Source organism: Bolinopsis microptera, chromosome 2, assembly GCF_026151205.1.
Source record: "Bolinopsis microptera isolate Bmic1 chromosome 2, MBARI_Bmic_1.0, whole genome shotgun sequence".
Lineage (NCBI taxonomy): Eukaryota > Metazoa > Ctenophora > Tentaculata > Lobata > Bolinopsidae > Bolinopsis > Bolinopsis microptera.
The window spans coordinates 21,395,226-21,409,394 of NC_087073.1; the positions used below are offsets into that span (position 1 = coordinate 21,395,226).

At 39.7% G+C, this 14,169-nt stretch overlaps 4 protein-coding genes across 4 annotated transcripts in view; 1 reads left to right on the forward strand and 3 right to left on the reverse strand.

The window, feature by feature from the left end:
* The window catches only part of LOC134811777 (proline-rich protein HaeIII subfamily 1-like), an 80,093-nt gene that overhangs the window by 17,472 nt on the left and 48,452 nt on the right, over nucleotides 1–14,169 (forward strand). The gene's annotated exons all lie outside the window — the stretch shown is intronic.
* On the reverse strand, nucleotides 1,288–2,947 carry LOC134826466 (histone H2A.Z-like). Its single transcript, XM_063838848.1, has 3 exons — nucleotides 2,829–2,947; nucleotides 2,164–2,334; nucleotides 1,288–1,898 (listed from the first exon to the last, which is right to left on the reverse strand). The coding sequence occupies exons 1-3, from the start codon at nucleotides 2,945–2,947 to the stop codon at nucleotides 1,784–1,786; spliced, it is 405 nt and encodes a 134-aa protein (XP_063694918.1). The 3' UTR covers nucleotides 1,288–1,783.
* On the reverse strand, nucleotides 3,081–5,385 carry LOC134826465 (uncharacterized). The gene is made up of 3 exons (XM_063838847.1): nucleotides 4,508–5,385; nucleotides 4,100–4,272; nucleotides 3,081–3,728 (listed from the first exon to the last, which is right to left on the reverse strand). The coding sequence occupies exons 1-3, from the start codon at nucleotides 5,378–5,380 to the stop codon at nucleotides 3,500–3,502; spliced, it is 1,275 nt and encodes a 424-aa protein (XP_063694917.1). The 5' UTR covers nucleotides 5,381–5,385; the 3' UTR covers nucleotides 3,081–3,499.
* Nucleotides 5,558–9,240, reverse strand: LOC134811775 (homer protein homolog 2-like). The gene has a single exon (XM_063818833.1). It carries the CDS (start codon nucleotides 9,077–9,079, stop codon nucleotides 7,979–7,981), a length of 1,101 nt encoding a protein of 366 aa, XP_063674903.1. The 5' UTR covers nucleotides 9,080–9,240; the 3' UTR covers nucleotides 5,558–7,978.

The window sequence follows — 14,169 nt, forward strand, 5'->3', positions numbered from 1 at the left end:
ATGTGATTTATCAAACGAGTATTAAAGATGAATGGCAAACATTTAAGGGGCGTGATTTAACTCAAGTTTTAGTCTGAAATTTGTCAAGAAATAATGTAAACCACGCATATAACCAACTCATAAGAAACAACCAAGTTAATACTCAAATGTAACATTAATCTATATGATTAAATTTGATTGATTAAAATTGTTCGGTAATGAAATTGGTCTATCAATGCAAATGAGTAATGAGAGACCGGCCCGATTTATTAATTATACATCAGGATCTTGCGAGAATCCGTTAAGAAGTTCACACATCAGAGCGAAAGCATCGTTAATACCAAGAGGACTTTCACTGTCTACAGCTTTATCATTAAACATAGCACAGGCTCGGTCAGCGTTCCTGATTATTTCTATTTCTGAGAGCAAACCAGAGATCTCCTCGTGGTCGCCACGAGGCACTTCCCTCCAGAATTTCTTGACGTCCTCGCATGACCCTCCCAGATTGTTGACATCCATGTAATGTTCAATCAGTGTGGTCATCACTCTGTCCATCTTCAAGTCATACTCTTCCTCAGACGGTGCTGCCGGTTCTTTTTTGAACCAGTCAAAGACGTCCACGATGGTTGACCAATATGGCTGAAGTTTGTTCCGGAACCGAATGAAGAAGCTTTTGCGGACGAAATCCGGACCATCCGGAATTGACGATACACTTTTTTTGGCAGATGCTTTCGCCGACACAAACTTCATAGGAATTAATGGTACATTAGAAGGAGAAAATGGAATGAAGAAGTCTTTTTCGTTGGATGAAGCCATGAATGATATGAGGATGAACTAGCTAACCTAGGTAAGGAGTTGTGAGTGAATGAAAACATTGTTATAGGTTGGGATTTAACAATACCTAGAAAACACATACGTTGAGACCGCGCCCAATGATACTTTCGATGTTGCCGCCATTTCACATTTGAAGGCGGGAAATTTGGTACGCACGAACCTCACTAAATTAGCTGCAGAAATCCCGGAAAACTGGGGAATTCGGGAGGAGGTTATGTCACAGAAAGGGTGTCAAAGGTCTGCATGTATTAACGGCAATGTCGAGTTGAACAGATGCCAAGTTTTCCTGCAAAATCACAATATTGACAGATCTTTGCCAACTGTTCGATCGATGGTGCTTAATAATGAGCGCGCGGGAAATTTAGCACTGGAGTGAATGTGATGGTTTAAGTATACGGCCGCGCACGAATTCTGCTAGTATCATTAGATGTTATTCTCAAGATGTCCCATATTATACAAATGAAACGCGCCACATTCAAGCATCTCATAATTAACATTATTTAAACAATTTAAGTCGGAGACTTAATGATATACAACAGAATAATGATAACTAATAAGTCTTATTGTTAAGATAGATAATTCGAATAGATCCAATAATTCATTTTAGACAACTGGAGACGAAATGGTTAAATTCTCCATTCACGTCTAACACGATTATAAAGGAACTAGCAAAACTGTAAACAGATCTTCGTAATCTCGATACAAGCCATAGAAAGGCAGAAAACTGTTGAGCTTCGTTGAGCCCGAACAAACTCGTAAAATTCGCATAGTCAGGTTTTAAGATGGATAAAATACGCTGTTTCGGCAGACATACAATGAACGGTTATAACTCAAAACAAACAATTCGTCGACATTTTATCATTTGATTTTGGCTAACTGATTTTGGTTGTAACAGCTGTAGACTTGGTACTGTTCATGCTGCTGTAACAATCACACCATCAGGTTTGTTGGAAGGAGGAAGATGGCCTGCTTAGGAAGATTTCTGAGATTGCTCCTTCTTTCCGATCAGGGACTTGTGAATGTGAGGAATTACACCACCGCCAGCGATAGTTGCTCGAATCAGTGTGTCCAATTCTTCGTCACCCCTGAAATTATTTGTAACTTTAGTTCAAATTTTAGTGAAAAGAGAGGGACTGTACGCATGAAACTTCTGTTTTTGGCGTGATGATCTGACCACATGGTCTCTTGGAATTCGATAAGTTCATGAATTCCAAGAATTTCAGCCTTTCAAGGAAAACATTGGATCGGTCATTGTTTAATAACCGATAACCTAGGTTATTTAATATCTAAGTTAAAACTGTACGACACATCTTAGAAAAACATATCTTAGACTTTAAAGTGCAAACCAACCTGATGGCAAGCTGTAAATGTCTGGGGGTAATCCTCTTGACTTTCAGATCTTTGGAGGCATTTCCCGCCAATTCCAGCACCTCAGCTGTCAGGTATTCTAAGATAGCGGCGCTGTAAACTGCAGAAGTAGCCCCAACTCGCCCTCGCCTCGTCGTCTGAGATTTCATGTACCTGGAATCACGTACGTTAGTTCTAATCACGCTCCAGGTACGTACGTTCTATATAGTACGTTCTATAATAGTACCTTATCAGACTATTCAGCATTAGCATTAGTACTTGTTTGAAGAGTTATTTCAAGGGATAATGTTATTAAGTATACAGTGTATGATGTATTTATTAAGTATACAGTGCAAGTGTATGATGGATCTAAGTAACAACACCTCAGATAATACACAACTAAGTGTTGTAAATTCAGCATGTAAATGTACGAGCTGCAGGTAGCCTGTAACTCTGAGCTGTTACACTACTACCAATAACACTTCATCAACACGTCATACTACCAGCTCAGGTAGCCATTACACCAGCACACCTGCTCAACCAAAACAAAACCCCGCACAATTTAAAAATGCCCCCACAATGTAATCTGATACATGCCCCTCGTGAAGGGTGTCAGCACGGCGCCCCCCCCCCCCCCCCCCCCCCCAGCACGGCTGTAATGAACTGACCTGTGAATACGGCCCACAGGGAACTGGAGACCCGCTCGCATAGATCTGGACATGGCTTGCTCTCTAGGTTTAGAATCCTTGCCAGCCTTCCCGCCCGCCATGTTTCTTTTACCTGCCATGCTACTGTAGGGGGTATGGTTAGTGTGGTTGTAGGGGGTGTGGTTAGTGTGGTTGGAAAGGATATTCTATGGTGATATTATTATTGGTTAATATAATTGTTGTGGTATTTTGTAGGTTAGTGAAACAAGTGAGTTGTAAAAGTCAATAAATTAAATACAAAAATCATCTCTGATATAAACAGTTATCTCACAAATTGTCTACCCAATAAATAACATAAAGTTGCCATGAAAATAAATCAACAAGAGGATTACAAGAATCGCTCGAATGTACAATACACCAGTGTATTGCCGGCATAACTTGCAAGCTGCACCACAACAACAGGGAAATGCCTCACTTATCATGTACGGTGCCTTCCGGGAGAACCAATGGCCCAGTACCAAGGGCCGTGACGGTACGTGGTGTTTAGTTCGGCCAACTTATCTACTGAGACCTAGTGGCTTTCAGACTTTCAGAGCCACAAACCTTCAAACCTTATTGTGATGTCAGGTAACAAAACAAAGCACTAACAACGAACGAGGAATGTATCAGGTAAACATCCCCACATTTACCCCTCATATCTGAACAGCCTCATTCTCCTCCGCCTGCAGTAAAACATCTGTCTCCAGCTCGTGGCTCTGAGCGGTCAGCATTCCCAACATTCCACCTAGGAGCTGCTCGTTAACCAGACCATCTTTAACAATAGTCTGCACCTCCGACAGTGCACAACAGTTAACGTGGGTATCTCCTAGCTGGGTTCCGCACATATTGGTCGTGTTACACTGGTAAACACCCAGACAGTACCTGGAATGTAGTACACATTATGTGAATTCCTTACATATTATATGTATTTACATAGTTTTGCACAGTAGTATTTACATAGTAGTACCTGCTTCAGCCACATGAGGGCATGATAAAGAACAAATTACCTGTTGCCTCTCTTAACAAAGTAGAGTCTGCGTAAACAGGTTCTAAAAAGTCACGTACAAAGGTGGCAAGTAAAATGGCACTAATAACTTGGCACTAATAACTTTGCAAAGCTCTATGTTTAAGTTACACTGGGATTAGGCCACTTTCTACACTGCCCCAACAATTAGGGGGCCTAATGCCCTGCTGAAACTGCTCCTTTATCAATATCTTAACTAAAAATATATACAGCAGGTGAGCTCGTTTACCTGTTACCATCAGTAACGATAACGTTGACTGCCTCACTTCGCTCCACCTCCGGCAGTAAGTCAATCCGGCAGGGGAAATCTAATCTGTGCTGAGTTGTAGCCACAGTTTGACCAAAGCCAGTCATCATGGTAGTCGCTTGGAGGTCACGGTCACTTAGTGCACTGCTGACTACCTGGCGATGTTATTAACTTGTTAGGTGATTATTTAATTGGTATTTGATGAGAGTAATCAGATAAATAAGGGAGGGTAGTGACTCCCACGAAGGGAGCGGAGATATTTAGGTCGATTCCGGAATCGTTCCAAACGCGGTATAATGTAGGGCGTTATTAACTTTTTAAAGGAGCCCTCGCCACATATAAATAGGTTAAATGATTCACTTAAACCACGTCTACTATTATTTGTCATACCTTGAAGAGCGTATGGTTGTAAGGATAAAGAGTTTCCTTTATAAATCCCGGATATTGGTCAACCTCCCTTTTTTCTTTAAACAAGTTGAGCCGCTTGGTACACAAGTTCGGTAAATACATATCCTTCCGAGACCAATCAGCTGCAACAGCGGAATTGGTGTCACCTCTCAGAGCTTGATAAGACAGTGGTCGAACACTCCGCAACATAATGTCTATAAAGTTGTTAAGTTGGAAGGAGTAGCATTGTAAATTGGACTCCGTACTCTGCAGCACTTGGTGTCTCCAAAAGGACGAGGTCCGCACCTTCGTGGTCTGGTGGCTGTTCGAGAGTAGTTCTCCGGAGTGAGAGCTCGAAAATGTAAAGTTCAAAATGTTCTGCAGAAATCCAGACGCGTAGAGTTTAGCGTAATTGTCTAATTCTAATGGAGTGGGATATTTTGATAATCGTATTCCCTTCTGATAAAATAATCTGTTGAAAGAGTCGCAGCATTCTTCTACGTAAGCCACGAAATCAGATAAAAATTCACTGTCAATGCTGTGATTTACATCAGACAAAAGAAGGGGTCGAGCTGTTTTAGTTAAAGCGCAGAGATATTCCACAGCATCACTATTCTTAGTCCTAGGGAATGGATCTAACTGATAAGAGTACTCTACAATTTTAGGATCCTCAGTCTCGTGCAGCAAATCATCAGGCGGCCTGATAGAGTCAAGTTTAAACATATTTGTTCCCTTTATTGGGGTCCAGCGTTGCTTTTTCCTGGGCCAGTCTCTAGTGTCCCATTTGTTACCCTGTAACTTTACCATGTGACCGTGACGAACTCCATTCAGAGCGGCAGAACAAGAAAAAGGTATTTTCCTTGCCAGACCAGCCATTGCACATTCCTGGGACACAATTGTTGTGAGATAATTCAGGGGGATCATTTCAAGGAATTAGGAATTTATGATAGAAATTTCATGATATTTGATTTGATCGCACATCGTGCGTTGTTAATTTGATAATTTTTAAATATTTTGAAAAGTTCAATATGTTTTAAAAGAAAAACTAAAGTAGAAGTCAATTTAACTGCGACTGTTTTTAAAAGGTCATATTATGCATAAACAGAATAAATAATCATATACAACCACAAGCCGTTTACCCATGGTATATTACTCCCAACCCTATAAACAAATTGTGTGCTACAAAATAAATTTTTCTGGTGGGAATAAATTAATTTTCAAATAAAAAACCTGTGATATCAACAGAATGTTGAGGCAATTTCTATCGATGCATAAAGCTGTTCGCGATATTTTCTAATTACCAAAGATTTAATTACGTTTAAGTAAAAAGTGTCCATGTTAGTGCACGTAAAAGGTGCAATAATTAAAATGGAAGACAAACCCTCATGTCACGTTCAGCGGAATAAAGCAACCAAATAGAGTACGAGCACCCTAAATATTGGGGCTGTAAAAAGTTCAAGTGAAGGCTCCATTAAACAGATCAGTTGTCGTCTAGTTCGCTGATTAAATTTCCAATATCCAGATACCGATATATTTTTATGGATCACTCTCCAACCGTGATATACATAGCCATCAATATAAAATACGTATCAATACTTTATGAGGCAAAACGATAGTTATAATACTGAAATGAATGATAAATTTTGAAATTCGAGGCGCCACCCTTTCACCGTCAATTGTTCTAACATGAAAATCACGATCTACTCGAAACTTTATTCTAGAAATGAACTCAAATAATCTGACCACTGCACTAAATATGTATTACGTCACTTCGCATTAAAAAATTGTTGAATTGACACGTCACGGCGTCAGTCAGCATGTTAGCCATCAATAAATTGGTTAAAACATTTTGAAAATTGTAACATTAAATACTTTGAAAGCCACGAAATTAACGGGCCATGTGTCCGGACAGCAAAAAGTGGAGAATTAGCCATACTTTCATACATACACAGTTATTAGTTATACAATAAATAAAGACTTCAAAACTTAACATGGTAGCAATAACGAGGCCCAAATTCTGAGCCGGATTAAACTAACTTAAGGTCTATCATGTATATTTGAGAACTTTCATGCTGAACTCATGTTAGATTTGACGAAAATCAACTTATTTCAACAAAATCAAAACCAAAACAAACTTCTCAGACTCGGATAGCCTTACCTAGTCACCTAGATAGTCTTACCTCCGGCGTATCTTTGTAATTCAAGTTATTTAAAACTGTCTGATCAATTTAACGGTTCCAGTTCGGACGGTTTCTAAATTTGCGTATAGTATCAGGTTATTAAATAATGTCTGTAATACTGAAATTGGGATTTAAAGAGTGTAAGTGCTAAGCCTCAGCCTCCACGGGGGGTGTTGGTTCGACGGAATCTGCTTTCTTTTCCTCGACGGCGTCATTGTTTTCGTCAACGTTTTCCTTTTCCGCCAATTCGAGAGGCTCCTCTCTCTTTTCAGTTGGGGTGCTGGCTTCTGATGATCTGGATACTGATCGTCTGGTACTGCGTCTGGTAGGTTGCTGGGGGACTTTAACTTTCTTTGGTGTCCTTTTGGAAGTTCCACTTGATGGTCGTCCTCGTTTCTTGGGGGGCTCCAGTGCCTCTGGTTCGGCTTCTGGTTCAGCTTCCTTTGCTGCAGTTCCGTTCTGAGCGGGAGCATCAGCAGCGGGTTCTGCTGCTGGCTCCACAGCAGGAGCTTCTTCAGCTGCCTTTTCTTCGGCTACAGGGGCGACCACGGGGGTATCTGCTACAGCATCAGCCATTTTTGGTGAGGGTTAAAACTGGGAAATGAGGGGTTAGATGCGGTAAAATATTATCAACAAGTCAGTTCTTCTCAGGTTACCGAATTATGAGAAAGTTTACATTATAACATGTTGAATATTTTTTGTAGTGTAAAACGGAAACAAAAGTAAAATTCAGCTGATATGTAAAAACATTACAAGTCACAATATAATAATAAACATTAAAAGCTTCGAAATATACTAAACCTCATCGTATTTACCAATCACAATGCATCTGAACTCTGAACTTTCATACACAAACACAGTAAAACTTATCATTATATACCATATTACCAATCATCTTCATTCATTCAAATTTTGAAATTTTTAGATACTCATATAAAATTAAAAGCAGTGAAAAGTTAATAATAAGTAAGCACTTCCTATTTATGTAAGATTTCAGGCATGTAAGCTTCATCCAAACTATCGGACCTGAAGTCGAAAATCAGCAAAATAATCGAGATAAAATATATAATTTCATTAAATTTCATTAAATTACATAATGGTAGCGCTGCTCTCCAAATTAAAAATATTTGTCTGTAATAAATCTCGATCGTGTGCACAGCAACACTTTATTGCCAAGTAAATCTGAGTAATCACAAAACAATACCGATAATAAACCATGTGAAGGGTGAATTCCTATATCCAATTGTACAAATACAGTTCTTAACAAAATAAATCGCTGTTAGGTTTCTTAAGCCTACGTCTTACGACAATATGTGAGAAGTTTCCGGTTCATATCTACCAGATCTCTCAATCTTATTTCCATATCCGCTTGAAGTTGGCAGATCATGCTGTTCTCGTAAGCCTGTTTGCTCTGCCCATTTCTATCGTCCTGAGTTCGCAGCTGACCTTTCATCCTCATGTTCTCCTCCTTAACTTCCACCAACTCTGCAGTGACTTTCTCTAGAATCTGCTTCACTCGCTCCACTTCCTCAGATTTCAAGTTTGACTTGGTAATCTTTTTGTTGAGTTTAGGAGAATGAGTACCACTGCGATTCAAGTTCTCAATCTCAATCTCCAGTTCCTCGTTCCGACTCCTTAACTTGCTGTTCTCCTCGCGATACTGCAGCAACTGAGTTTTCCACTCCTCGATATTCCTGCTGTTCTCATGCAGGGCGCCCTGGAGTCTGCTGTTGTTGGTTCGCAACGTCTGCAGCTCCACCTCCCACTTCTTCAGATTGTTCTGAGATTGACTGAGCGATGTTTTCAGTCGGTCGTTGTCCAGCCTCAAGTTTTCTACTAAGTTTTCAACTCCGTTCTCTTGACCACTGGTCCTGCTATGTTCTGATGACTCTCCGTCTGTTGTTACACTGGACCTTAGTTTTACAGGAATGTCCATGTCAAAGGAATTTGTCGATCTAGCCGGCTCGGGAGGAAGACCCGGCGACATAGCTCGTCTAGGGGGAGGCTCAGTCTCGTGATTCTCAATGGGAGGGGGAGATCCGACAGGAGATAAAGTATCCCGGGCAACAGAAGATTTAGCTTCCTCGAACTGATCTGCGAATTTAGCGAGCTCGTCCTCGTTACTGAAACCCACTCCATAAACCGTATTAGCTCTCTGATCACTCCACTGACCAAACTTCTGGGCAGTTCTACTGAACGTCATACCAGCGACTATGGTACTGTTGATAATAGGCTTACCATTGTCGATAGAAACTACACGATATCCTCTTTTGTTTGGATCGAAGAAAAATGAAACTTGGACTGGTCCCTCTGCGGCAGGAATCCATGTCTTCTTGGTCGTAGCGTCGATTCTAAAGACGTGGCAGCGACAAGAATAAACAGGTCTGTCACCCATTCTGAGCTCACTTCCCTTCCATCTAATTACCTTGTGAGTACTTAAGTTAGTATGGTTTGTTTACAAATAACAACAAGGCAAATGCAAAATTGTGTGCCAATGATAATCACGACCTATGAAATGCCCATGGTTACGAGGAATCAAATGGTGGGATGACAGAATCAAACGTGATGTTATTCTGACAGCACCAATACCCTAGCCATAATCAAATTAAAGTCCCACAACGGATCGTGTATTAGAGGCATCTTTAAAGAACTGCTGGGCAAAGCGTTGTACAGACAAGTTATGGGCGAGAATACCTCAAAAATGTGGACGACTCGGGCTCATAGATCAGATCATGGTAACTAGCGGTGAGTAGAGAAAAATTAGGGCAAAGTAATTAAATAATAAGTTAACCTTTTAAGAAAGACGTTGTAGTCGCAACTTTATCGACAAAATTGAGATGTAAAGCTCTGTTAAATGCTCAATTTTGATTCTGAAGGTCAAAAATGACCAACAGTGAGATAAACCAAAAAGTATCTACATGTGTGTAGATGCAATGCTACTTAACTACCATTAAAAGGTACTACCAGTGCAGGGAAGAAGTACAATTGGATAATAGCTGTTACATCAATCGAAGCATGAAATTGGTATCTCTAAGATGTTAAAGAATATATCTTAGACATGAGCATGTAATGGAAGTGATGCCGTTCTGGCATTAAGATACATTTTCAAAACATGAGAGAAATTCATATATTGGCGCTCGATTTTCAAACCATAAACTTAACAACATATTGCAAATTTGCGCGGCACTTGACTTGCATGACTTGATATTCGAAATAAATTGTAATACATCATTTAACATGCAAATATTGTAGCGCAATGCGTTACTGTGCCGCGCCGCGCATCCAGTAATGATTCTCGCTAGATCGTCGAGATGCGCTACTGTGCCTCTCCGAGCTGCGATGAATTGACAACGTCAATTAAATGCAAATAGTTTATAAAATTGGGCTACGGCTGCATAAATGAAGATTTTAGATTGCTAGCTTGAACATAGGGTCGCATTTAAAAACTTCGATAAAATTATATTTATTGTGAACCCATTTTATATTATTCTAACGTTACTTTTTTATAGCATTTAGCTTATACTTTGCTTCAAATTTGTAATATAGATAAATACTGCGTCTTCACTCTTGTCGACTTCATGTGAACTACAAACAACAAAAATTGCTCACCGCGCCACTGTGGGTGTCATTTTTGGAGGACTTTGCCGCTTCGATGTTCGACGCGCCGCACAAAATAGCATTCGTTCCTCGCAGAGCAACGATCTCGATGAGTTGACATCGTCAATCAAGTGCATCATTTGTACATGGTAAATACAAATAACAACGCAACGTGTATGAATGTATAAATATTGACAGCTACGTGTTTTCATACAGCCATGTGTCTACGCGTACTGCGTGACGCGCTTGTTTCCCGTGCTGCCTTCGGTGATAGCTTGTAGGTTTACAACTACTGCAGGACGCGCGCAGAGTTGGACTCGACGATGGAACAAATATTTTACGAGTATCACCCGTTAAGCGATCGCGCGCTAATGCAAGCGAGAGTGCTCTGGTTAGAGCAAATTCATGTTTATACTAATGTTAAATCCACAAAATAATTCAAATTGTAAATTGTGTTTTTTTGTTTGCAGTTTGTCCTGGTCTTTTACTTTTATAACTTACCAAAATGTGCGTTGAGTTGGACTCGACTCGTCGACGGTCTTTACACTTAAAAACAATTATTTTGGGGAAAAATTTTTACGACTATCATTTGTCATTGTATCTGGTATCACGTCGTGCATCGTGATCCCCATCGTCGTTTCACTGTAGAGTTTCTACGATACAGGGGGAGCCGCGCACTCGTGCGCGGCGGGTCATACAACGTATGACAAAAGTAACACACATTCGGTCATATTTTAAAAGTTAACTCTTAAAATATTTACTTGTAAAATATCTGTATAAACCTACAACGCTCTAATCATTGACCATTGTTAATGGTTTGGCCCGGCGCGCGCTGCACTTGCCATCGAAGAAAGCGGCGCGCGCTACTTCGAAGAAATTTAGACAAGTAACATCCGTCAATCTAACCAGAACCCTTGGTTTTTTAAATATTCTTTAGTTATAAATAACAATTTGATTCAACGTTGTATTTTTTGTTATTGGGCCGCGCCGCGCATCAAATAATGCATCTTCATTCTGGACACTAAAAAACTATTTGTTTTCAGCTCTATAGTTCGATAAACATTAATTTTGGTACTCAGAATTGGTGTAGCACTTAATAAAATTAATAAGTAATCGAATTGTAAACAATACAATTATTCCTCCAAAACTACATTATGAGTGATTTCGACTTTTATTGTTCACTCTTAACTTAACTATTTACTTTTGAAGCAGTAAACGTCGTGATATCGATAAAAAACCAACAATGAACAATGAACGACTGTCGTATTGATGCACAGTAAAAAGGTAATAATGTTTATCCAAGGACATTTTACCGTTGATAATTTTGAAATCAGATTGTTGCAGATGGTAGTCTTGCTATCTCATCATTAACTGATCCAAGGGCTTCATGTAAGTTTCTGTCATGTAGTTGACTAAGTTTTTTTAAAAAGGTCAATTGCCAAATTAGTAGTTATATGAACTCGCATGTACCAACTTATTTTCATGCCGTTTCTCACGGATATAGGCAGTGGCGTAACGAAAGGCCCTGCTGACCCCGCTGTGCAGGGGGGCGCCTTCTTAGGGGGGCGCCAAATCGTCGTTTGAATGTGGGACAATTTCGAAAACTTAACTAAAGTACTAGCAAAACTGCGCGTTTTGCTCTAGATACACACTTTTTTAGAGATTTTACCGGCGTATTCTTTAAAATCACCTAATTTGTTCAATTTTAGGGAGGGGCACCAAAAGGGGAGGGGGCGCCAACAGGGGGGCGCTTTTTACGGCAGGGGGGCGCCAACAGGCAACGTTACGCCACTGGATATAGGCATAAATAATGACAGAACACATTGACATATTTGCCATGACATGATATAAATTTGGTACCTCCCTTCCTTACTCGAAATGTCTTTTATTGAGTTTGTACACTACAGAAATTGAATGATATGACATAATCTCGTTCAACTGATACAAGTCACTAGTCACAAATTTGATCAATGCAACTTACATGTTGAAAACTAAACTAAGGAACAGTAATATTTTGGAACCCTCAATGCACATTAAAAATTACTGCAGAGGGAGTGGCAGTGGCGTAACGGGGGCGCCATCTTAGGGGGGCGCCAAATCGTCGTTTGAATGTGGGACAATTTTGAAAAACTTAACTGAAGTACTAGCAAAACTAGCAAATCACCTAATTTGTTCAATTTTAAGGAGGGGCGCCAACAGGGGAGGGGTTGCCAACAGGGGGGCGCTTTTTCGGAAAAGCGGGAGTGGTGCACACTCAATTGTATTCTGCAATTGAATAGTTATGATTTTGTTATATTATATGATAGGCAATATGAAATTACACACCTTACTTTAACTTTATCCCGTCACCCATGGACTTATCAATTAACGGCTGGTGGTGGTGTCATCATTTGTCGTACTCAAAACGTTTCGCGGTTGCGAATGCCGGCCCATCGAGGAAAATCTTTTTACTTTGTATTTTAACCATTATAAAGTGTGATTAGTCGGATATAGTACTGAGTTCAAACAGTCCCCGAAACGAAAAAGCAAACATTTGATTTTTGTTTCGGCGACTGAATCGTTGATGGGCCAGCAAATATTTTTTGTCGAGTAGTGTTGAATACTCATATTAACATGATTATTGATTTAATTTAGGAATTGTATATAAATATCTTTGACCAAGTTTAATTGTTAATGAGAATGCACCCCAGCACTGGGCGCGCGCGGCGGCTTTGATGTTAGCGGCTACAAGCTTGAAGCTAGGCAGCTGCAGAAAAAATGCCGCGCGCGTTCAGCGTAGGGCTTTTCGTTTTTGATTTTACAAATGACAAAGCAACTTTTAATGAATATTAATGGAATTATCGGATATTTATAATTCAATATGTATTGATTCTTCTGTGGAAAATAAAAATTGTATTTTACTTAAAATTGTATTTTACTTATGAATTTTGTTATATTATAGATTGTAAGTAAAGGATAGAATTTAACATCTGTTTCTCTAGAATTTGTTTCTCTACATTATGCATGTTTGTGATTGAAAGACTTCATTTAGGATTAGTTTGATGTACTAAAATGTAACAATATGCCTTACTGTGTTAATCTTTTGTTCTGGTTCAATTCGCTTCTTGGTTTAGTTTGCTCCAAGTTTGCAATTACGATACACATTAAAATTGAGCTTCCTAATCACTTCATACAATATTGAACAAGCTTTTAAACTAAAAATCATAACAGGACTAATTATGATGAAGATATCAAGACTTGTGTCAAGGATTGTCCAGTATCGCAAAGTCTCCAGGAGCATCAGCTCGTCTTGTCCTCATCTCGCTGGAAAGTCTACAAATGACAACTATGTCACAGTCGTGAAGCTACCAGCTCACAAAATGAGTCTCATAAAAAATTATCAGAAGATTTGGAATTGGATAATTCCAGGATGCTGTGTCGTTAACATAGCCTCTTCCGGTTTATGGCAGGTTCTAGAACCATCAGTGTTAGGGATATATTCAAATGTTGCAGCTGGTGCTTCATTTGTGGTACTCCCTGGTATTGTGACTTCTTATTATGCTTCCAAGATACTGGGACAAGTCAAAGTGGATGCTGGGTCAGGAAAACTCATTGTATCCCATTTAGATCCATTTGGAGACCGTATCAATAAACAATTCAATGCTTCAGAATGCCACTTTAAAATGGCAGGCCTACTTGACATCTGCTATTTACCAGATGGGAAATACTTTGTTATTTCTCGACACTGCTCTTCAGAAGAGAGGGAATTGCTGCAAAGTGTAACTGCAAATCAGCCAGGCCGTACTGATGGTTTTGGGCCTGACAAAAAGAAAGTAAGGTTGTATACTTCACTTATATTTAGTGCAACAGCGGGGGTATTCATGTTGTGTTTAATCAGGTATATGTATG

Bases quoted from the DNA above. Each gene is read 5' to 3' on its own strand.
- LOC134826465 (XM_063838847.1), bottom strand. From the start codon at position 5,380: ATGGCTGGTCTGGCAAGGAAAATACCTTTTTCTTGTTCTGCCGCTCTG. The intron at 4,273-4,507 runs GTATGACAAATA...TAACATCGCCAG, and splicing joins ACAACCATACGCTCTTCAAG to GTAGTCAGCAGTGCACTAAG. The intron at 3,729-4,099 runs GTAAACGAGCTC...ACTACATTCCAG, and splicing joins ATCGTTACTGATGGTAACAG to GTACTGTCTGGGTGTTTACC.
- LOC134826466 (XM_063838848.1), bottom strand. From the start codon at position 2,947: ATGGCAGGTAAAAGAAACATGGCGGGCGGGAAGGCTGGCAAGGATTCT. The intron at 2,335-2,828 runs GTCAGTTCATTA...ACGTGATTCCAG, and splicing joins CCTGTGGGCCGTATTCACAG to GTACATGAAATCTCAGACGA. The intron at 1,899-2,163 runs GTTGGTTTGCAC...AAATAATTTCAG, and splicing joins CATTTACAGCTTGCCATCAG to GGGTGACGAAGAATTGGACA.
- LOC134811775 (XM_063818833.1), bottom strand. From the start codon at position 9,079: ATGGGTGACAGACCTGTTTATTCTTGTCGCTGCCACGTCTTTAGAATC.